This window comes from Coturnix japonica, chromosome 7 (assembly GCF_054131305.1).
Source record: "Coturnix japonica strain WE chromosome 7, WE-NBRP24, whole genome shotgun sequence".
Lineage (NCBI taxonomy): Eukaryota > Metazoa > Chordata > Aves > Galliformes > Phasianidae > Coturnix > Coturnix japonica.
In genome coordinates, this window is record NC_140669.1 from 13,175,544 (window position 1) to 13,200,998 (window position 25,455).

Here is a 25,455-nt window from a genome sequence, read left to right on the forward strand (position 1 = left end):
CCGAAGTACTGCCATCTGGGACCTGAAAGGAGGCAGCCCATTTCTATGTCCTACAGCCAGCCACTGGGTCAGAGGAAGGACCAAGCCCACGCTGCAGGCAGCCTCTGTTGCACCAGTGCTACCTCTGCAAAACATAAATAAGCTGCTCTGCTGCTAAGCAGGGATTTTCATGGTTTTGGTCTATGTGTTCTCCTTTGGTGACACAAGTACCTGAGCACACCTCACTTCCAGAAGCTCCACTGCATCTTCCTTTTCTCTCCTGACTGCTAGCAATTCATTCTGTCTAAAGCATCTTGTGAATGAAGGGCACTATTCCAAGACCCCTCTTCCTCCTTAAGGCTTCAAGGAACAGCACACTGAATCATTTCTTCAATCAAATCTCATTGCATTGGTTTGTGAAGTGCCTGGACATCATTAATAGGGAAGTGTCAAAGAACCAGCATCATTATTGTTATAATTATTCTTACGGAATGAAAAATATATTGACAGCTGTTAGGTGTAATTTTCAGAAGTTTGGCCTGAGAGCAAATTAGTTCCCTGACCACTGTATATTTATGGCTTTAGTAGTCATAATTTTCTAACAAATTTTAAATCAACCCCAAGGAAGAAAATATCAGTTTCATTTGCCACAGTTTCACTTTTCAAGATTAAAAAGGAAATTGCCACAAGGCTTCCTTAATGGAAACAAAATCTAAACCAAACCGCTTAGAAGGTCAAGTATTCTGCAGCATCCCAATCTTACGCGCAGGATGCCACCAGTCACGAGTTAACACTCCTTCACCTGTTACATTTGGACTCCTTGTGTGGAGATTCAAGGGCAGCAGGGCTATAAACTAGGAGTCAGTTCTCCCATAATGTATTTTGCCTTCCCTTTAATATTTGGCCCGGTATACTTCTCAGACTTCCCACAATCCCAACCGCTGCTAACTAAAGTTTTGGGTTGGATTTTCAAAATCTCACTTGTTCAAAAAAGTGTAAATCTTAATCAGAATTTCCTCAGGGGTTCTCCTAGCTGACTTATGGAGCTGATGGATGCTAATGTGCTTTTTTTTCCCCATCAGTGTACAGTAAAGGGAATAACGTATTAGTGGCCAAATCAGAAATGGTGGGGGTGTTTGGTAAAATGTCAGGAACCTTCAAAGGAAATAAATCATTTCTTATTATCCTTCAGCCCACAAGCTTAAAACTGCTTTTGCTTTCAACGCAACAAGCAAATCCGTAACTGCTCCCCACAGATCTCAGAGTTTGAGGCTGGCCACATTTCAATAAGATGTTGTTCAAAGAAAGAAAATATTGAGAAAATGTATAGCAAGCAACATTCAAGCAACCCGAATCACATTCATCTGATAGAAGGCAATAATTACAGTCAGGCTGAAGTAAAATCCCAGATTAAAACACTCTCAGACTAATTCACTTTAAAAACCTGGGGCCACAGACAGAGCAATTTGCATTTAGCAGAGACTGAGGACCAGAAATTGGTCAGATGCTGCATACCCAGAACTCACACCAGCCATGAGGATACAGTCGGCAAAGCTGAGATTTGCTGTCCTAAGAAGATCTGGGATACAAGCTACTCAACCAAGTCTACCTCTCTCCTATTCTTCAGCATAAGATCTTCTGGGGATAAAGAAAAGCTGCAATTATTAAAGCAGAGGAGCACAAATGATGTTGTTTCAGCTTATACAAACTGCCACAACCCAGAACAGAAAGCACTGGCAGACAGAATAGAGAAGGACATGGAGAGTCTACCACAGTTCTCCTGAGCACGGTGATCTAATAGATAAAATTAAAGAGAAAGAAATAATGAGAGAAACTGCAAGTGAAAACCTGTCTACAACTTTCCAGTTAGGCTATGAACATCCAAGTGATTCATATAACACAGATGAGTTTGCAGACTTTTAAGCACTTCCTTGGTAAACAAGCTGAAACCAAACTCTCCATCCATTACAGGCATATAAGCACACGTCAGTCATGGCTCTGGCCTCTTGAAATAACAGATCTTGTACAGCATTGCCATGGCAGACGTTGTTCCTGGCTTTCCCAAGGGGCATGTTACAAAGGAGCTCCAAATGTCTTTAATGAATAACAGTTTAATGAATAACATAGTTTGCTGTCTAAGAGGCAGCTGTATAGTAATGATACTGTTGAGAAACTTGTTGGTATGGCAAGGGCATAGCCCAGTTGCAAATGCAGGGAGCATCTCTTCTTGCAAGATACACACAAAGACTGGGGGAAAAAAAAGATCAAAACTGAAAGGAACATGAAACATTTTCTCTGGTTTTAGACTTCCCATAGTGGCCTACAGTGGAGCTGAGCTGCAATGATGTACTGTTTAGTTAAGCAGGACTTGTATGCCTGTGTGCATGCACCAATAAATATAAAAGGATGCACTAAGAATATATATGACTTGTTTTACTAATTTCTCAGCTCACTGAAAAACAAACAAGCATGCAAGATCCTTCATGTAGCTACCCACTCACAAACAGGTAATAAGACACCATCAACAGGCTCCCAGGAAGTAAAAGACCATTTTGTTATTGATCTAACAAGGGAAATCAAACTGAAACAGGATTTTCTATAAGAACAGAGTAGAACAATCCAATTATGAAAATTCCAAACTGGGTATGTTATTACTGCTGGTGAAACCATACAGTGAGCATCGTTTATAAGCCCCAGGGAAACTGGGGCAGCACTGCAGTCGCTTGGTGCTGCACAAACACCCAGGACAGCATAACAGCCCAAATGCCTGGTCCAGCCTCACAGCCTCCACATGGTCAGCTAAGAGAAATCATTCAGCCTGCAGCCTTTTCCCAGTCTCTGCCTCACTTTGCAAACTTCAAAATTCATGCCTGATTAAAAACCAACAAATCGGCAGATCTCAAGTGTAGCCATCACTCCTGCAGAGAAGTCCTTATGCTGACTGCCAAACATGCCCTCCAGTTCCTCAAAATCAGGAATCAGAGCTCCCATGTTCCCTGCAGAATGGTTTATCTGAGTGCTGGATCCCAGAAACGTAACCTTGGTAAGTTAAAATTTGGTGCTCCTGGCTAATAGGAAGAGAACACTTTTTTTTCTTTCTGTATCTAAAACATCCTCATTACTGTATTACCTATTTAAATATCCAACTGAGTTCCAACATGTTTTTAGCTGCAGGTATTTCTCCTTTCACCCTCTCCAGTTAAACAGACAGCCAGACTAACTTGGCAATTAAAATAAAGGTGTATTTACTCATTCTACTTGAGCAAGGTTAGAGCCAGTGCCATATCATGTAAGCTTAAAGATTTTGCTAATTTACTTTAATCCCTTTAAATCTTTAAAGCACAGACAATGGGAAACAGACAAGAAACCTCTTGCACTTTCCAAATGAAGAGACAGTTGTTTCCTCCTCTCTAAAGAAGAGTAAAGCTCTCCAGAAGAACCCCAAAAGGTCAGTAAGGAAGCCTTTGACTATTTTCTTCCTGGAAACCCTATCTCAAAGGTCACAAAACCTCTGCTAAATTGCCTTTAGCAAAGAACCTAACCAGAGACATGTCCTAACGTAGTTAATTGCCTTTAGCAAGAATGTAACAAGAGACATATGGCAGGGCCTTAAATGGGAGCCCAGATCAATACTTCAACATTTAGGAAGAAACCACTTTTAGCAAGGAGATGCAGCAGCTGAGGATGAGCTTAAGGCTGGGCTGAATGCAGAAACAACAGCTACACCAGCATGGTGGGCTAAGTGCCTTGTGGGTATGCAGACAGACCGGACAGACCACAGCCCAGGGGTACATATATCCTCATGGATAATCCATCTGGATAAGAACAAGGGTAACCTGGTTTTTCAAATAAACAGTAAAAAGACTGGCCACCATTTCTGTGTGGCACAGCAGAACACTGAAATAACAAATCTTTAGTACTGTAGAACCATAGAATCCCTTTAGTTGGAATGGACACTTAAAGGCTATCTGGTCCAACCCCCCTGCAATGAACAGGAATATCTACAGCTTGATCAGGTGCTCAGAGCCCCGTCCAACCCAACCTTCCATGTTTCCAAGAACAGGGTTTCTACAAATGCCCCTTCTTGCATATGGAAGATCTTGTCAAGTTGAGTGTCTGAGTGAAAGACAGGAAAACTACTGGCTGAAGTGATAAATACATCCCTCAAAAGTCAACAAACAACATGGCAGCCACATGCTGCAATTTTAAAGCAGTTTACTTCTCCCACATTCAGATATGCCCAAACTATCACTTTTCATTCATGATGTCTCCAGACCCAGCCAGCTGTGAGAGGTATATAAACACATGAAATACAGTTCCAATGTAGCACGAGACCTTAGGGAAACTGCAGCAGAACTGGAAGCAGAGATTCTTAGACCCAGAATCTCTTAGTCCCAGACTGCTCAAAGTAAGTGACTGCTATGAAACCTCAGAGAGAAAACCCTGCAGAGCTTCAACATGAATGCAATTCACCAGGGCACTTGTAGTGACCCGTGGATAACAGGTGTAAGGAAAACAACACAAACTAAACCCTTCTCCCTAACAACACCAGGAAGGACTTCAAAATGGATCATCCTACTGGAACTTGAAACAGAAATAGAAGCTCTTACCTTCAAAAGCAATTGTGGGGTGTTCTTTCCTGACACACTGCTGATGTTCAGCTTCAGAGTATTCAGGTACATTCTGTGATGCTGAGAGATGAAAAGCAAGAAGAAAAAGGCTTGGCAATGATAGGGAAATGGCCTTTAATCTTGAAACAACCATGACTGAAGGGCAGTTGCAGATCTAGCTTCCAAGGTGGGCCCAGGGAGGATACCTGAAATACAAATAATTCCACTTTCAGAAAGACTAATGTTTATCCAAAGTTTGTAGCATGGGTAGGGGAGGGTGGAATTCCCCTTTCATCCCAACCCCACTTGTGGTAAGTACACATGAAAATAACCCACAAAACAGCTTCAAAAAAACAAATGACCCAATTTACAACTATATTTGAGCTTCTAACTTCAAAGGGAGGCACAGTGCGCAGCTTTATAGATATCTGTGTGTAGCTTTGGGGCATATGTCCTTATACAGTACTTAGTGTGCAGTAGGTAGCACTGACAACATGACATCACCAGTGCTCCAAGTGTAAATGTGTCCCCAGTGTGGACTCCTCACTCTTCCACTTCATGGGAGGAGTATTTAAATGCTGTGTTGCACTCAAGAGATGGCTCTGGATGAGCCAACATCAGAACATGGGCAATTAATACTGTTCTAACAGGAAATTTATACACTTTACCACTGCTGTTTTAGATGTCTTGAAACAAGAAAAGCCAACTTAAAGGTATTGCTGGGAAAGTGCTAATTAAGGTGTAACATAAAAATTATAAGAGCTTAATGGGGAGAAGGGTGAGAAATGAGTCAATTGCCTGTGTTACCACAGGATGCCACAGACACATGAGCTAAGGCACAGCTGAAGAAGAGGAGGAGCTCTTCTCTCAGGTAGAGGGGCAAGCCCTGTCTCCCCTGCATGAGCAGCTGGTAACAACAGGAACACAACAGACACCTCTTTAAGCTCCCTGGGGTTACAGGCCTGAGGCAGGGGATGGAGGATTAATTAGCTCCTGCCACCGCTCCCCAGGATGCTGAAGCTTAGGAAAATCCGCATTGCCAAATTTAATCTTCCTGATGTTCACATTGTTATTTTTTTTCCTACGTAACTCTGTTCAATTAATGCAAACACATGTTTTCAAACAAATGGAGCCTTCTATCATGGATTCTCATCTACTGATAAAGCTGATTCTGATTAAATTCACATATAATGAGATTTTCAGTTCCAGTGGGTGTCATGATTCCTAAAGGTAACACAACAGACAGCTCCTGCAGTGCCCAGTGCCTCTCTGGTTTTGCTTGCAGTCCCCAAAGCCCCTCCAGTGAGCTGAAGCACTCAGATTGGAGTCTGATAGCACAAGGCACTGGTAAGCAATGACAAGGGCAAACTCCAACGTGTGGGACCACGCCATGACATCAAGGAGCTAGGAGAAGTTCCTGAAGGTCTTTGGACATCAAGGGAGCAACAACAGACTGCCTACAGCAGCAATGGGAGAAGGGGGGGCTCTGAAAGATAGATCCTGTTTTATTAAGTGTATTTCTCTGTGATTTTAAACACAGCCATACAGAAGTGCATCCATTATGCATGTCCTCAGCAGTCACTATGTACCATTGACTGAAAATAACGTTGGCATTCAGGAACTGGGGACATTACAGAGATTTGGTTTTCTAACTGGCAAGAGTGAGAGATCACCGCATTTCACATTATTCTTTTTTCAGTCCTATATATGGATTTTATGTAGGGCTATATAAAAACCCCTTCCATTTCTCCAGTGGAATTTCTACACTGTTTCACTACAGAGCTACAGGGCTTCTTTTGTTTGTTTGTTTTTTAACGCAGCAAATATAATGTTAAATTAAAATCAGGACTGGCAGAAGTCAGAGATGTGAAATCATTCAAAGCCAAAGCCAGAACAGTGTTCAGTTGTTAAGCACAAGCATACTGCAGGGCATACATAAAATGGGTACAGTGGCATCTCAGATGATGGAGATGTTACTCAAGTCACGCTATAATGGAAGTTACTGATGATGGAGTACCAGATTATATTTTCAGCCATTGGTTTAAATGACAATTTCTTTTTCAGTATAGATTTAGAAGTTAAATACAGCACACAGCTGTGGACCCTAGGGAGATGCATTTGTGTAGCTCTCAGATTCATTGAAAGTTCCAGCAGAGACAAAGCCAAACTTCCCTTTGATACGAGATGGTTGTTGTGGGAAATGCAAAAGAAGCAAAAGGACTTCTTCATGTCAGAGATCTTTGCTGGGAACTGGAAGAAACAGGCACAGAAATCTCACTTTATGCATGCTGTACTCCTCCCAGTCCAGCTGTGATTAGCTAATCCCAGAAATAAGGTACTAAGCTAGGCAGACTTTTGATCTGAGCCAACATGGCTGCTTTCATGTGCTAACCATCCAAAAAATGACCTCAAATCAGGTGAACAAAACTTAAATTAGATAAGAGTGCTTGAGGACAGAAAGCAGAGCTCTCCCACAGCCCCCCAATGCTCCTTTAAGGCCCCGTGTGGTCCAGAAGCAGCAGATGAGTAAATCCAAGCTTCACACTCAAAAGAGTCATGAAACAATAAGTTTCATATAAGAGAGCTTCATAACATCCCACAGATTATTCTGTGCCAAAGCAGAGTACATTTGCTAATGTTTTGTCTGGACTAGTTGTAAAATGTGCCAAGTAGCTGGATTTCTGCCACTTTCCCTGGGAGATTTTACCACAGTCCAAGAGACTTCAGCATTCCTTAGAAAGCTATAACCCATATTTGGGGTAAAGTTCCATCTCCTTTTCCCTTGTTGTCACAAGGAAATCCAAAGTGTGCTTGAAAATCATAATTTCAAAGTTAATATGAAGTGGAAATATATGACCAAAGAAAGATGAAAAAGAAACAATATAAAAAGCCTGTATCCTTCCTTATGTCAGCTATCTCTTTTACTCAATTACAACCACCAAATCTACTAAATGAAATCTGTTCTATGTGCAGTTCTGGAGTGGTGTCTGGGATCAACGAGTCAGTAGGTAAATACCAGCTTGGTCAAAGGCAAAAGAAACCAGAGCTCAGAGCACCAGCTCAGATACTGGATAGCACTGCAAGCTATTCTCCAATCTGCTCCTTCCCAACCGGCCTTGGTCATTTTTTTTTTCAATATTTTAAGAGAGACCCTAACTAAGTCATTGCTATTTCCAGCTGCAATTTTATTTCCAGCAAACCCCATATTCCCAGATGAACAAGTGCTGCATGCCCAAGGAGAGCAGCTGCAGGCCAAAAGCACTTTGGTAGTTGCCTGTGAGGGTCTGGCAGCTAACTAGAAGTGTAAATGTTTAAATTCTACTGGGGAAGGCCAGGCTCGAGCCTCCCATTTCGTCCCAGCTGCAGATGTTCACTGAGAGAGATGGTGGGGAGGTGTTTGGGATCAGCCCTCCACAGACACATCCCAGCCACATCCCAGCTTCACTGCTGGAACTTGTCCTAGCCCTAAGCCCTTTAGATACAGTTTAAATACTATAAAAAGATCTGCTCTTATTAAAGTCTGTCTACTCAAAATGGCTTAGGGCTTGAGAAATCAGCTGTCAAAGTTTCAGTACAGATGAGAGACAAGAGATGAAATCCCTGGTTAAACTCAAATCCCAGGCAGGACACATCAATTCTTTACTTGTTCATCTTTGATGTATCTTTACCACCTTAGCTACCACCTCCCTCCAAAATGCAGACACATTAAAAAAGGTAATAATGAAAATGCCCAATAAGGTCATGTGCCCAAGTCTTTCTGCCATCTCCCCACTGCGAGTCTGGCAGCCCCAAGCCAGGTTGAGGTCCCTCTCTCCCACCACACTGGGAGAATCCTTTTGGCCCTCTGCCACAAAGGTCAGAACATTTGGGCTCCACAGAGAAGCACTTTGTAGAATACAACTCCTGCCACTGCCCTCTCATCTCCTCAGTCAGACTCCTTAGGCTCACATGCCTCTGGCACAGTGGCACTGGATGGGACAAGAGCTGCTCCTCTCAGTTACCATCACTTGGGCTGAAATGGCAGCCCCAGCATCTCCATCAACACAGATATCCCATTTCTGCCCTGGTGTCTTTCACGGCAGCCCAATAGGGACTTCACCTCTTGCCTCAGCACAGCATTGAGGCATCCCCTGTTGTCCCTCCTGGGGCACGAGTCTATTCCAACTCACCCTGCACTGTATCATTGCAACTCCATTGATTTCATAGGAGCTAATCCTGATTTACAGAGGGTAACTCAGATCAGGCCCCCTTTGACTAAAGCTCCATGTCTAAAAGAAAAATACCTTCAATCAATCTTTGAGGCTTTAAAACAAAGCACACTTTAAAAATGGCTGTACCAGGAATCCATATCCTGCTTTCCTCTGACTGTAACTATCATTTTGACTTAATAAAACGTGACAGTAAAGTTTAAGGATAAAAGAAAATGCTTCATCTTTCATTTTAAAGAAAAGAGATGCCTTTAAAAAAGGCTAAAAAAGGAACCTCCTGAAAAAGCATTAATTCTTCCGTTCAGGATCTTTTGTCATTGGCGCAGTTATGATTTTATTAGAATGGAGACCAGAGAGAAGAAGAGCAGTGGAAAGAGGTGAATGCTTAAGCATTCCAAAAAAAGCACTGGAAGAACAGAGGAAATAAATAAAAACATTACAAAGCACGACAGCTCAGCAGCGCGGCTGTGATGGGCTGGCACTGGTAGCTCTGCCTTAGAAAAGGGCAGCAAGGTCCTTCGTCCCTGTGCCTCTCCGTGGCCTCTCCTCCTATCCTCACCCCACACTTCCCTCTATAACCCCAGAGCTATCTTTTACACCAGCCCACAGCCCAGCAGCAGGGTGGGAGCAGGGTGTACAGACTCTCCTGAGGCAAAGCAGAAGCTGAAGCTCTGTGCTCACCATTGGGTGCTCCCCAGATCTTTCCATACCCAGCCCAGCATCACAGAGGTTTTTATGTCAGGAACAAAACAATCAAGATCTCACAACACAGGTCACTTCTTTGTAACCTTTCTGTTACCCAGATCTATCTAAATTATTCTGTTTACTCTTTGCAGAGGAGAAATCAGTTTAACTTAATACTCTGCTATGTTTACAGCACAGTCACCAGCTGCAGGCTCTTGCAACACAAACAGATCTTCACTTTTGCAGGAGGCCCTCAAGAGCAGGAACCTCATAGAGAAAGCCCCCATTAGATAGAGCTGAATCAACAATAAAAGCCTGTGCAACAGAGCAAAATACACTGTGCTGCTGGGATGTGGCCAGATCTGGTGGGCATTAATAAATACCAACTCTGCTGACACTTGGCCCTGTGAGTGGCATGAACCTGACCACACACTGAGTCTGTCCCCAGCTGCTTCCAGAGGCCCTCCCCAAAGGACTCCACATCTTTCTTTGACGAGCTACACATAATAAAAAGACACAAGGGGTTTTGTGAGGGTTTGTTTGGGAAACAAATTTAGCACTTGTGAAAAGGTGCCTGGGAGTCTGAAGTCTTCTGTTTATCCAAAGGTCAGATTTGGCAACGAATGCTTGCACACATTTATTTCCCTGGTGGTACAATTCCATGTTACCCAGAAGACTCCAACAGAGGGGCTGGAAGACCTTCCCTACACTGGGCACTGCCCAAGCAGAGGTATTTTGGTGGTTCTGAGACCTCTGTGCTTGCTCAGTGTGTGATGCAAAGTCCTCTGCACAGCTGCTGTAAATCCAAGGTGCCAGACATGCTGCTGACATGCAGATCAGTGATGTAAGTGCAGTACATCCAGCACCACACTTACTGCAAATAGCCCACTGGCTGCAAGGGCTCTGTCTGGCTTGAGATTTGGTACTTGAGCACACAGGCTCATGCCTTAAGCTGTAGAAACAGGACAGCTTTTCTCCAAGTTACCTCTTGCACTTGAACATTTGCAAAGTAGTACAGCCACAGCTCCCACCACCATGCTACCACCCTACCACCACGAGCAGCCAGTGTCGCTCCAACACCCTCTGATTCTGCACAGCCTGGAGCTGCCAATCTTGCTGGGAAAACACTAAGATGATGAAATTTTAGAAGAAAAATCTGATTTCTCCTTTGACCTGAAGTGATCTCAGAATTTAAGCCTCCAGGAGACAAAATGCCAGCCATGTAATCATCACACCAACCAACCAATGTCCTTCCAGACAGTCAGGCACAAGACATTTCCCCTAAAGCTTTTTTTTTACAGTTTCAAGACCCCAGTGTCAGCTCTAAGGCCAATGCCTTGCCACGTAACACAGGCATACAGCTTAATTCTAACTCCAGGAGGAGAAGCATAAAGCACTGCTATAGTGCTGGGTCCAAGTTTCAGCCTGCTTGGAGAGAACAATACATTTTGCTGCAGCATCTTCTTGGCACTGCACGGCACTGGTTATTATATGGAAACCTTGGTCAGAAGGCAATCAAGTGGTCAATATATGTCCCAAAACCAAACCTCCATTCAAATTCTGTGGTACCAGGACTGTGGCACCAGTTACCTGCTAACCTGAGCTCTCTAGCACAGGAATTACTGTGTGGAGTCATGGCGAGATCCTTTTAGAGCTTTTCTCAAAATGATATTTAAGCAAGAGAACATGAAACATGACAGTGACCCTTTTGGCTGCCTTTTTCTAATGAAATGGAGCCCTAATTTTCACTGCCCACAGATTTACAATGCCTGAATAACCTACAGCATGGTCCCAAACCTGTAGGATACTCCCCCTAAACTGCCAGACACCAAGGTGATGCAGCATTTCATACAAATCCTATGGTCTGTGACCCAGAAAAGCAGCTCCGTGTTGGAAAGGAAGGCACAAATATATGAGACAATACCCATGCTCAGGTTTTTGGCAAATCCATACGTCCAGCCAAAACCTTGGCCCTGAAGCAGCCTGCTGGTGGCATGCCTTGGCCTCAGGACAGTGCCCTGATCCTTGGAAATACTTTATGAAAGCCATGCAAGGCAGAAATTTCACTGTCATTTTCCAGGAGGCAGGGTCTGAGCACACATTTGGGGGCTGATATTGTTTTAATGCACTCTGAAGCCAGGCTTTCCAGAGATGAATTATTTGTAATGAATTCCAATCACATGGAGCTACAGCCCCCACACCTTCGCATTGCATATATAACCAAATTAGTTTAGAAGATGTAAGTTATTCAGGGACTTAGCTGTTCAGTCTGGCCTTGGAGGATTTGCTCTCATTATGGCTTTTATGCAAATTCTGTCCTCCAAATCTCTTCTGAATCAATTATTACTAGATTAATTTAAACATGTCCACCTGGGGTGCCTGTATATCATGTGCCTCATGTTAAAAAGTAAAAAGGATGGTAATGAATTCAGGAGGTGACGGAAACAGATTCCTGCTTTGTGGAAATGTGACCTTTTTGCATAATGCCATAAAAGAAAGAAGTTCCCTTAAGAAACATGGCAGATAGGGTCGTTGGTTGGATCAGCTTGGCTTTCAATCACTCTTTGGAAATTAGCATGATACAATAAAAAATTAATAAGAAATTAAAAAAAAAATCACTTTAATGCTCCAGACTATTAAAGTCTTCGATGGACTACTAATTGAAATGTAATGCTTAATTTTAAGCAATGCCATTTTATTAATGGTAAAAACTTGAATTAATGTCATTAACCAATGTTAATATTACAAATCCCCTGAGGGATAACAAAGCAATTATGTTATTCACAGCACTGAAAGGGGAACAAAAACATAAATGTAGTCTGTACACGACTTCACCAGGGCGGAAGGCACTGCTTCCATCTGCATCTCCTCTGCTGAGGAAGGGGGTTTGTTTGTTTGTTTTTGAGCAAAGAGGAGGGAGAGGAAGGGAAGAATTTGCACTAAGTTAATTACTGCTGATTTTTCAGGCACTTAATAGCTAGGAAATTATTCTGTTACTCAAACACCATACTATGGGGATTCTGGAAAAATAATTTGGGAATGAGAAATTGATTACATATCCTCCTTCTTGGAGTCCCTCCTGCATGCTTTAGGATACTTGCACATCCACCAGCCTCCTTCCCTGGGTGTAAAGGCTTGAAGTAAATGGATAGCCTGGCAGTAAGTGGCTTTACGAAGCTGTGCTGGTTTGCATCTGCCAGGGATCAGACCCAGTCTAACCACCAAAAGCATTGCATCACCTTTTGTGATCCCAAATGCCCCTCAAACCTACACTAGAGGAACTGCTGTTATTTCATAGAGTCAAGCAAGTTCAGCATCTTGTCAGATCCACTACTAATCAGGATAGGTGGGGTAGTATTAACTAAAGAACCCAAACCAATAAGCTCACCAACTGACAGAGATTGCATCGCAGAGGGAATGAGAACCTTGGATGGTGAAGGTGTAACATATCTCTTATCCCAGATTAACCATGTCTGAGATAAACCCTCGCTTAACTCTGCTTTTACTGTCTGTGTGATGATGAAGGGACAATGGGGAGATTCAGCAAACCAAGGACTGACTGCTGACCTCACTGTTATTCCTCAGAATCTCAAAGATTTTTTACTTTATGTTTACACAGAGAAATACTCCAATGCACCCAACACAACACTGTCAGAAACCACAGTGAACACAAGTGCCTCTTTCAGCCTGCACTTTTCAAGACAACTGGTCAAATATGTCTCACATTCACAGACAGCATTAATACATGGGAAGAGACTGCTTCACATAATGCACTGATGTTCTGCTCTAAACCAGTTTTCATACTGCTCAGGAGACTCTGCCAATACCGTCCAGCCAAATACTTCTTAAAAATTAAGCTCATCACCCTCTTAGGGGAAAAAGAAAAGTACTGATGCTAATTATTAACATGCCTCTTATTTGTGTCACGTAAGGTGTAAAACCTCAACGCTAACCCAAAAAGAATTACAGGAAAAAGTCCATGGCTTTCCATGGAGTGAGACTGTACCCCTGAAGTTGGTTGGGTACAATGACAGGGACTCATACGGGTGGCTGGAACACAAGGGCGACCTTCTATCTTTGTGTCCCAAGAACAAAGCACAAGAGCTTCTTTATGTTTCCATTCCGGATATAGATACAGCTGTAAAACACAGTGAGATTTGGGAATTTTACTTAAGATGATACATTACTAAGCAACTGAATTATAAATGGGAGACTGAGCAAGAGGAAGAATTACTGCGAGGTTTCCACTGTGCCTACCGATGAGGTCCAGCACATGGCAGCCTTCAGCCTATGCAGCCAGTTCTGCCTCTCCTCCTGGAAATCTGCAGATCTGTACTTTCTGTCTTCCAGTAATGGTCTCTCTCTTACCTTTTATCTCCCTCATTTCCTCCAAGAGCAACATTAAACCTCCTGTGAAATATCTCCAGAATCCACTCTGTCACTCTTCTGTTTTCTCTCCCAGCCCCCCCACTCCCTCTTTGAAAACAGAGGGAGGGGGACTCACTGAAGACAACAAGGTCAAGGCAGAGTGAGACAAAGTCAAATTCCTGCCATCATTTAACACCACACACCATCAGACCATTACGGCGACGTGAGACGTTATGGATTGCAGCTTAATAGAAGGGTGGTGGGGAGAGGGGAAGAAGAAATGCACTGAGACTTGCTGATTAAAGTGCAGGAGTGGGCAGGGGACCGCAACAGCATTTGTGTTCATAAAGCCAAGACTTACTTCTCAATATTAATGGGCGCACCATTGTCGCCAGACGCAATGTTTTGTTATTGCGTGATTAATTGAAAGTCACACGCAATGACATATTACAAGCATGATGAAGCTGTCACTGGGAAGCAATTCTTCACCGTAATTTCTGCCAGTCTCCACACTCTGAAATTGCATACCCCGCTACAGACGACCCCTCAAGCACAAACGCATTACATATCTTTATATAAATAACAGTGACTAACAACAGCAGGCTGAGGTAATCTCTGCGGGATATGAAATAGAGAAAAAGGTAAGATGGAGAAGTTGTCTTCAAACATTAGTAAGCTTGTCCGTGCTAATCTCCATCAAATGAGCCATTTCTCTTTTCCTCTAAAATAAAACCCGTTCCTGCCGGAGACATACAAAGTATGATAAAAGGACACGTTGCAGCTTAAATGACAACCCGAAGCCTTTCTTCTTCAAAAGGCCACTGGTTCTAAATCTTAAAAACGTATCTTGATCAAGACTAATTAAACTTCGACACAGTCGCTTTATCACTTACTTAGGTCAGTAAGTAAGTATCAGTATCTGGTCCGTCTCACTTTTCTAAAACCCCCAGATCAAAGACTCTTTTATATTTCTTTTGGCAGCAGCAGGAAGATATCAAATCATTAATTTTCTCCACGCATTTTATTTCAGTCAGAATCACCGCATTCAAAGTATAATGTACGATAAAAAGAATTGACAGTGCTCGCAGAGAAGGACACAGCCCAGGTTATGCAGGTGCCCAGGAAACAGAATCACAGAATCTTTAAGATTGGAAAAGACCACTAAGATCATCTAAGTCCATCCATCAACTCATCACCTACACCCACTAAACCACATCACTCAGTGCTACATCCACCTTTTTTCTTGTGGACCCTTCCACAGACAATTCCACATCTCCTGCATTTTTTATATGTCAAATTCTCAGATGAATTGTTAGTAATGGCACAGAGTTGGACAATCTTCAGTTGGAGCCTAGCGCTCCATTTCACACCTAATGGATTTGTGCAGAGGCTCTATGCCATTCCACATCCCCAGGCACTCCCCATGTGCGGACAAGGGGTGCGGAGCGTTACCTGCTCACTGGTGGCTCTCGCAGGCTCTGGTCCATCAGCTGGAGCAGAAGCAGCAGCACCGGGATAGGGAACACAAACCCAAGCTGTCCTGGGGCCCGGTGGCACACAGCGAGCTCTGCCCAGCTCAAACCCCACAACAGAATAAAACTGTGTCCACCAGCCTTTTTAACGGTCTCTTAATGACCGTTAACTTTTTTCAGCCAGCCATTGACTCTAATGGCATGTGCATTCACCCACCATAATACCTCCGCTGGCCTTCATTAATTTACCATGCACAATTTCTCTGAAAGCATTTGTCAATAGAATACCCTAAACTGACTCAGTAACTCGGGAAGATAAAACACTTTTTGTGTAAGGCTCTTATGCAGATTCACAGCATTCTCCACAAATAAGTTAGGCATAGGCAATGCTGAGTGTCCACACACAATCCTGGACAAAATGATGTGCCAGAGATGCCAGTGCCATCAGAACACCCATGTGCACATCAACAGGACCAGGAGCACAAGAATAACAGGGGCAAATTGCAACTTGTTTGAACTGCAAAGTTCCTGAAATACCTGGCAAATTTCAAGAACAGGAAGCCTATGTGAAAAGCTATAAAAACAGCAAGGGAAAATCCAGCAGTATAGATTCACCAACCTAGACCCATTCATCAGGGAAAGGAGGGAATCCAGCAAAGCGAGTGGATTAGAAACCAACTATTCCAGAGAACAAAGACTTGGAGCTGTCAGGAACTACAGTGCTGCCCATTAGCATGGCAATAAATTACCAAACTGTCAGCATTTTCCCATTATAAATCTCTCAGGTCCCCTCCAACGTACACTGATGCATGGCTCAGACCTTGCCCCCGTGGCGGCAGTGAAGCTGCAGACAAAAGCAGTACGGTCCCCCTTAGGGGGTGTAAGGGCCATAAATATAGCCAGTGGTCTTATAAACTTAACAGGATATTGGTTTTAGGGAATAAAAAAGGATTTTTCTTTAATTGCAATTTGTTTGGCTTTAAGAAAAGTTCTAGGGGAAGTGAGAAGCTTATGGAAAAGCCATCGGGTGCGCAATGCCACCATGACCCAATCTGTCCCACATAAAAATCACCTTCCATACACACACACCCTTGTTGCACCCTCAAATATTATAAGTGGAGGTAAAATGAAGATTAAAATAATTAAGCTTAATTTAATCTGGCTCAACTCAATGAGTTTTGAGAGACAGGTTCCGGGTTCCTGTCCATGGGTCTTTAGCTTGGGATCAGTGGGGTGAACACAGAGCTCTTCAAAAAAAAATCTCAATTAAAAGAAAGCTTTGTATTTTTAAGAACTGAAGGTTAGGTTGCTATTTTAGAAAGCAGATTGTAAAAGAAGCACTCAAGCATATAAAAAACCTTCTAATGAAAACTGGCTGTATATGTGAAGGGGATGTGCTCACACAGGCATCCTTTTTTTAAGTGGAAAACACCATAAGGATTTTGGCAACTGGATTTAGTAGAAGGATGTGAGCCATTATCAGCACAGAGGTAATGAAAACACCACTGCCTGGAGTTAGTATCGTTAAATACCATTAATATTGCCACTAATTACACATGCTTAACAATAGTTTTGCCTGCAACTCTCACATCACAAAACTGCCCGTAAACATGTCTGCTGGGGAGCAACAGACTTTTGAAAAAAAACCCTAGATTTGTGTTCACAGATGACGTGGGAAAAAAGTTCACACCTGAAGAGGAATGATGCAGCACATAGGTATGAGAAGCAAGAAGTGCTTCTCATGCACTGGAGGAGGATGTGGGTGTGTGCCCTGAGCAGAGACTGGTGCTGACCTAAACCCGGGCAGAAGACACTGCAGGGTCCCCATGAGCACAGCAAGGCAGCAGGGGCAGGTCCAGCCCCCTCATTCAGCAGTGATGCCAAATAAGCACTTACATTTTTCTAACCTTTAAAGACTGTATCCTTGCAAGATCACAATTTGCTCTCAGCTTGTGAATGAGAGGAAAAGAAGTAGGAAGACGTTTCTTTTATTGAATCTTGCTTTTTACGTTAATTGTTTTAATGTCTATGCTGGGGGTTGTTTATTCTTCAACTGAAATCCTGCAGTATATCTTCTCATAAAGTAAACAGCATAGCACTCTGCCTCAGAGTTTATAGCAGCAGAATTAAATTGCATCCATATGTCCGAAGTACGAGAGGTTCAGAGTCAGAGCTGGCAAATGGTGCGATTAATCCCGACTGCATTTCAGCAAAGACAAATCTACAAATAATGTACAGTTTCTCTCTTTGTGAATTACCACTTGAGAAAAGCCCTTGCCTCTATCATATACATCCAAACCAATTCTTGAAGATTGTTTACAATAAATCAAATTTGGGACGGCGTTTGACTGATGAAATTTCAAACACCATCTCTTTATTCTTCGGGTGCTCCTTTTATAATGTCAAGTTAACAGAAAAAACGCAGCGGTTCCGCAGACGCCAGACACATTCAAAGGTTTCCATCTGGGCTTTAATTACTATCGCAGTTGCCTCACTAAATTGAATATGTTCCTCCTCCCTCCTAAGGGTTTCGCCTTGTATCTGATTTAGCTTACTTTGCCTTGATGAATGAAATCTGGTATAATCATTTTCTATAATGCCCCAGAGGAGCATCTTCCCGTGTAGAAACTTGTTGTCCCGTACGTCAGCTTTCTGCATTTCTCTCTTCAGACATTGCTCAGAACTTTACTGAGAGATTCTTCTTTCCTCCAGGAAATTATTCTGGAAAAGTCCTAGGGCAGATTTTCTCCAAAGGCCACATTTAGATCAGATCGCTGCTATTACCATAAAGTTAAAAAACAAAGAGGGTAAGATGTTTAAACCACTTCTCTTCCTAATGCAGAAGACAAACAAAATCCCCTTTCTCCCCCTCCACACAGCATCACCTGTTCATGACCCCACTGACCAGTTGTTATTGCTTTCAGATGTTAATTAGTGAGCCCAGACTGCCTGATCTTTGCCACTACTCCTGACCTATTCATCTTGGCCTCTTGGTTATTATCAGTGCCTTTCTATAGGTGTTCTCAGAGAGCAGTAACAAGCACGCCATCTGTTTTAGCTCTCCTAATTTGAGCCGTTAAATAAAAACACGTAACATCATCTACAAAAATACCTTTGTTAGGGCTCAGCAGTGAGCTCTGAATCCTTTATAATTAACTGCAGACCTACTTGTTGGTTTCCAATAAGGTCACTCTTTCAGTAATCAGAGGTGGTCCCAGGAGGTAGTACATAAATAGCCTATATTGAAGCCAAAATTAGGCTAACTCAGAACTTCCTGTACTCTTTGCTGCAAATAAAGCAAATATTTATAGGCTCTCACAATCTTTGAGGCTCCTGACTAAGAATTAGAATCAGAGAGCCCTTCGTGCTCATAGTAAATCAGAACACAAGCAAATGTCCCAAAGCTTGGATTCTGCTATGTATCATCTTCGTTTGAAACTCCCTGTGGTATTCTTTAGATATCCCTTAAAAAAAATGAAAATAAAAAGAGAACCAAAAGATAAATCAAAAGGGAGGTGAAAACAGACTTTGAAGGAAAACATCTCCCTGTTAAAGCCTATTGTCCCAGACTCAAAACATCTGGCTTCCATTCTGGACTCTGCCACTGACTTTTTACATGGCCTCAGGCAAGTCCTTTCTCTTTAAGTCTTCAGCATTTCATTCTTTTCAAGCAAATAGGATTTCTCCTTTCTTCCTTTGATTTCCATCCTGACCATCCAGGGATAAGCACAGTTTTAAAGATGAAAAGTAACATCACCTTCTCACTGGACACCATCACATAAGCAGACACTTATCTGAAGCGTGGAGGCTTTGGACTGTAAACACTTCATGGTAAAGACTATCTACTAGCATTTGTCAAGTCTTCTGTTTTATAGACTATTTAGAGAAGGCTAATGGTATGCTGTAGGAGTTTCTGGAAGCAGCTGGCCGGGTTTCTGCTGGAATCATCACTTTAAACACTGTTGGGATGTCATTGTTTTATTCAGAGGTGTCAGAACGCCTCGAGCTTTGGCCAGCCATCTTTTCTCATTAGTAATTTTCACACAAGTCTAAATAAATGTGTTTGTACTGTGCCTAGCGTAACGCAGCTCCTGTATGCCACATTAACACAGCTAATAAATAAAAAACCCTATTCATGCCATTCTTACACCGGCCACTTGTCGAGGAAGCAGGGAGCAGTAGTGGCCAGGGCAGCTGCTGTTAGCCAACAGACTCCAGCTGTAAGCACCAGCATTAAAAGTAACTTTATCACTTCTCTGCACTTGGCATTCCTTTGCTCCTTTACCACCTCACAGAGAGGTCTGGTGAAAAGCACGGTGCCCATTTGCCCTTGGCTGGCTGAGGAGCCAGCAAACCCTTTTGTTGCATTTTGGCCTGGAATCCAGGAGCAGATCTGAATGATCAATGCTGCTCGGCCTCTGCACAGCTCGCAGCGCAGGAAGAGCCATAACAATGGGCAATGGAGAACACTGCTTCCCAAAGAGCTGCCACCAACACGCGAGATGCCTTTCAAATGCACAAGGCCCGTACTAAAAGTGCTGTCAAAGAGCTTTCAGACACCACTGGGACACAAAATTGATGTACAGGGGAAGGTCTCTGTGAATTACATCAGTGCAGCTCTGTGCCACTTATTGCAACGGTGCCCAGCTCCTGGCAGCTCTCTGCCACCATCCACACATCTTACAAGGGGGTGATAAAATGGTCGTGTTTCACAAGGAAATGCTTTTAAGAATAGTGAACTGGTTTTGGCATTGAACATATTTAATTATCATAGCACGTCTACATGTTATCCCTCAGAATCTGGCATTTCAAACTAATCCGATTATTTATTTACTGCAGGTAGCACAGTGAATGGTGCTCCTGACCCCCAGAACAAATACACTGCAATGAGCTCCTGCAATCACAGCTCCCCACTGAACTCCCCCCAGGCTGTGGGCTGGGAGAGCAAAGGTTCTCATTGCCCTCAGACAGGAAACCAGCCCTCTCCTTCTAAGACCAGGTCCTACCAATACAAATTGTTCCGTATCGGCTTTCTGAAATTCAGAGCCTTTGACAGCCGCAATTTCATGGGCAGTCTGCAGTTACTCCCCCCCCTGCAGCCCCATCTCTTTCCTTCCGCTGCTTTTCTCTTCACCTCTCTGTCCTGCAGATGAGAAGCCCAGCTCCCAGGCTGAGCCAGCTACGTTTTTCCAGAACAGTGAAGCTAATGTTTCTCCAGCAAAGTTCAAGAAAGTTACAAGAAATATTCTTGGCTGAGGCCCCTGGCCTGTGAAGTAACTTGACAGAGGAGACAGCTGAAGCCTCCCCAATTGTCAGCCTTGCAATATACAAGAGAAGAAATCATTTACGTGCGCTCAGATATAATAGTAACGCTTCACTGTTGTGATTCTAGAAATCAAGCAGAGATCCATGAGAGCTCAAGGGGAAGGAGTCGATAGGGATGCTGAGAAGGCGCTGAGTTTCAACTCCCTATCAGGGTATCAGTTGCCCTAGAAACATCATAAACCAGAAAACTGGAAGAGACAAGATCCATCCCCCCCAAAAAAAACAACAGTTTGGCAACATCCAACCAATGCTTTGAAAGCATAAAAATGACTAATTGTCTATGTTTTCTTCTTCTCACCAGACAAAAGGCTCCCCTGGCAATGAGGGACAGCTCTTCGAGCTGTGTTTTGCTGTTCTCTCAGCTGTTTGAATTCAGAGTGGAAGATTTAAAACTGAATTCAAATGAAAACTAAGTAAATAACAAGCTTGTCATCGTTCCCCTCTTCTCCCAAAGACAAGAGTTGGAATAACCTGAAAAATACTGGTGACCTTTTAGGGTAAAACGTCCTTCTAGCCATAAATCTTAGAAACCACCATAAAGCTGCCTCACTGCTTAGCACAAGTCTCATTTTCTGACCAGAAGCAATCCAGATCAAGGCATTTTCTAGCATCTGATCTGTGTTGCACTGAAGCACAAGTCTTGTTTTTGACACGGTTCTAATAGTGTTATGAGCACGGGTTAGGATAGCTGCTTGAGCGGTGGGCAGAGGTAATAGGAACCGAGGTTTGGTTGGTAGCACCAGAAGACGTTGGTCTTAGCCAAGCTAATTAATTCCTCTCTGATCAACAGTAAATGCAATATTTAAAAATAAAAAGAAAGAAAAAAGGAGAAGGATGAGCTTTAAAAATAAAATTTAAAAAGCCCGGCAAACATTAACTATAATGTTTTTAGCCTCACACTCCCTTATTTGGCCTCTTTGTGTACGTTTCTCATTCCCTCTCCCTCGTTCTAACTGGCCAATTGCCCAATAGAGAAGAAAAGAAGAGAAAAAGCAGAAAAATTAATTATAAGCAATAAAAGTCATTTTAAACTCTGTTCTAAAGGCTGGTGCCAGAGCAGGAGGGGAAAACTAGGGAACTCTGGATTTGCTGTGCTCTTCTTCATGGATCCCCAGCGATGAGGGTGTCTGCAAGCAGCACACAGCAACCAGCACAGCTGTTTGTATTCTCTCTGTGCACAGGGAACCAATTTTTCCCTTTCATACATTATTCACAACTTGCTGCAGCCATTCTGCAAATTTAATACATCTCCTTTAACACAACGATGAGATTGAGATGCAGACTCTTTCCCTTGTTTTTATTTTTCCCCTGAATGCTGAGAACACTGGATATGGATTTTCTTTGTATTCAAATTTCTCTTTTCAATTTGAAGCAGGTTTAGACTACGCAGAATGCAGACAGGCAACAAGTGAGGATTTCCTGCTCTGATCTGTCACTGCTCCTCCAGTCAAGCCTGCAAAAATAGTCCTCCTCCGGCTGGACACAGCCAAATCCCCTGCAATTTAGGAAGTGATAAACCCACCTCCAGCATTAACAACCATTACCACCAATAACTCCGTGCTTCTGAAAATCCCCTCATCGGCAGCCACCAACATTCATTCTCACTTGACATTAAGATGACAGATTTGCCAACAGACTAGGGAGGCAAAATCACATCACAGGACCACCTGCTCCCATAGAGTTTAGCTTCAGTAATGTAATACAATATCACGAGCTGCAGTCATTTAATGCACTTGATGCAGGAGGGAAATGCAGATTTTCTCGCTTTCTCTGCAAGTTTTGGGTCAGGCGCCAGAGTAAGCTGTACCCTTCCGCTCCCACATCCCCAGGCTGAGCAAAGCAAAGGGTCAGATTCATCCCTGGTGTCAGCCTTGGCTTGACATGAAGCCAAAAAGTAAAAGAAACTGTGATTTTATTGTCGTTCCTAAAAGATAGCTGAGCATGAGCAGCATGGATTTCTTTTCACAGTTCAGGTTTCACAGCCACTTTGCACTTCTTTTCCAGATAAAGTGGAATATCTTTGTTCTCCTTTGAAAATCGCATTGTGTTATCATAATATACTGCACAGGAGCAGCTCTGGAAAACACCCATCTCAAAGCTCAGTGCCGCTGGTTACCTGTTTGCTCATGACAACACTGTTGCCGTATCTACCTCGTAAGGGCTGCTTGACACAAATTGGATTTCATTTCAATGCTGCATTGATGCCATACCCTGAGCATTAAACACCAATTTCCAAACAATACTGCAGGAGCCAGATCTGCACCCTTGTAACTCAGCCCAAGAATCACAAGATGTGGTGTGTGTGGAGGATGTTACATGTCTGCTGATGAAGGAACTGCAGCATGGTTCTGCCCTTTGCATCCTGGTGTGACCACGTGTGATGTGAAAGATTAAATTCAAAAGGAAAATTAATCACGCTGTTGGTATTAGCTCAGCCACAGTAACCCACCTGCAACATTCACACTTCCTAGTGGGGGTTATCACTTCTATTACAAGGATAGATAGTGGCAGGGCAAAGGGAGGTGGTTTTAAACTGAAAGAGGGGATATTTAGATTAGGTATTGGGGGAAATTTTTCTCTGAGAAGGTGGTGAGGCCCTGGCACAGATTGCCCAGAGAAGCTGCAGATGCCCCATCCCTGAGGCGTTCAAGGCCATGTTGGATGAGGCCAACCTGGTTTGGTGCCTAATTTAGTGGTTGGCAACCCTGCCCTTGGCAAATGGTTGGAACAAGATGATCTTTGAGGTCCCTTCCAAACGCAGCCATGATTCTATTCATTCTATGATTCATAAGAGGCACCCTGCGTGTCCCTTGTTCCCACTGACATTAAATCCTTGTAGGAAAGGTTTCTATAATACAGATTACCTGTACACTTATGCAGAAAGCATGAGACCCTACCAAAGAAGCATGTATGGCTGGGTACTGTGCCATCAGTGAGTTGGGCTCAGATGAAAACCCTGCTTTTGGTATATAGGCTCACAATTTAAATGCAATTTAAATAAAAGAGTCTTGGCATTGCAGCCAATCCCATGGTTTAAATTACAAGGCAGAAAATTCCTGCATAACTTCAGTAGCATTGTATTTGCTGAGAAAATGCTTACACTGAGTTTGGGTCAAACCAGGGGCCTCTTGCATGGGCTGATACAGCACACAATGAGACAGCAAGCAGGGGGCTTTCTGCAGAAGTGGGTACACACAGAGCTGTTTCCTATGTCTGCAGTGAAACAGGCACCAATCACTTACAGCCATCGATATGCTTCATGCTGTCCCCAGATCAGGATGCTGCCAGCTACAGCGGCTCGTGTTGCTCTTCCTCCTCCACTGAACAGGCTGCTAAATGAACAGACCCAATATGATCTCACACATCCAACCAGCATACCAAAAAAGCCCAAGAGCAGCTGCTGCCTACCTACAACTCTCTAATTCCAGCCCAAACAATCTGCTTCCCAGTGGTGGGAAAGCATCCTACTGAAGGACCCAGCAATCAGAGGAGTCAGCAGAGACATGAGGCTGTACCTCCAGCTCTGACACACAGCTAATTACAAAGGACAATTATTATAATTAATGCCAGTGGATGTGGCCAAGTCTCCGTGCAACTACTGTGGGGAATTTCCACCCCTACTCCAACTAAAAAACCATCTGTCAGACAGGAAAGCACAGAATAAAACCCCTGTTTGCCAAATACCTTGGGTAAAACAAGCTATTGCCACTAACCAGGCAGTCACACGGAGGTCGCGCAGGTTTCTTATAGGAGCCACCACATGGCAAATAGAAAATCATCAACTTCATATACTCCTCTTCACAAGGTACATAATGCACTGACTTAGCACCATGAGACTACTAATGGGGTCTGCAGAGACGGGTAAGTTACTTGCTCCCCTTTGTCCCAAGCTGGTTTGTTTTGTTTAATAGGGTTGGCAGCAGAGACAGCTAGAGAAAATGGGCTGGACATGCTGCTACTGCACAGCTCTATCAAGACTGTTAGTTTTGAAAGAGCCACTTGCTGTTGGACATTTGCACATTTAAACTTTCTTGTCCCTGTGCCTTAGGGACCACCTGACAGGCAGTAGGAATAAGGACAATTATTAAAGCAGACGTCATGTTTCTGACTGATCCATGCGCTGACTGCTAGGAAGGAAATTTTGCTACGAGGGAAAGTTGCTGGCTGTGTCAAACTACCTTCTGTGCAACCAGGAGATAAAGCCCACGTAATTGTCTGCCACGGTGCCCTGATTTCTTCACATTTCCTCTCCTCTTGCTTCAGCACTGCTGGTGAGCTCTCATCAAAAATAACCATGCATGGACCTCTGCACTCACTTGCTTTAGGCATCAGATTCCTGGCTCACAAGTGCAGACACTTTCCGTTACTAAGTACTGGCATCCAGCCGGTGGCAAGGACTTGGGTGGTGGTGGTGCTTAGGGATATCTGTGCTGTCACAGACTCAACCACTTCATCCTCCACTAGAGGAAAAAGCCAACGGCCACAACAAAATGGCAGCAACCCAGATAGAGCGCTACTGAATATGTTAGGCACTGAATGCCTGACTTTTCTCCCCAAAATTGAGTTCTTATTGGAATACGAAGATAGTATCATATGAACAGTCGATACCACCTTTCCCTAAACAGCCCAACCATGCCTTGCAGTCACACCAACTCAGAAGGAGGAGCTCCTCACATTTCAGGGCTGACCTACTCTGGGATCCCTGCTGCTGAAGAAGGAGACCCCTTCAAACAAATCCAATGCCCAGGCCTGTGCCAGTCACTTCCATCATACCATTACAACATACCAGAGGACGTTAACTGGGGCTAA

General features: G+C 43.4%; 1 protein-coding gene across 8 annotated transcripts in view; it reads right to left on the bottom strand.

The window, feature by feature from the left end:
• The window catches only part of SEMA5B (semaphorin 5B), a 241,330-nt gene that overhangs the window by 117,465 nt on the left and 98,410 nt on the right, over positions 1–25,455 (bottom strand). For all 8 annotated transcript variants that reach the window (XR_014947901.1, XM_085552293.1, XM_015868672.3 and 5 more), the window contains one exon: positions 4,590–4,795. Coding sequence is in view for 7 of the 8 variants with exons in the window: in XM_085552293.1 (XP_085408419.1) it covers positions 4,590–4,743 (154 nt within the window). In the remaining variant the exon portion in view is untranslated. The remainder of the gene's footprint in view (positions 1–4,589; positions 4,796–25,455) is intronic.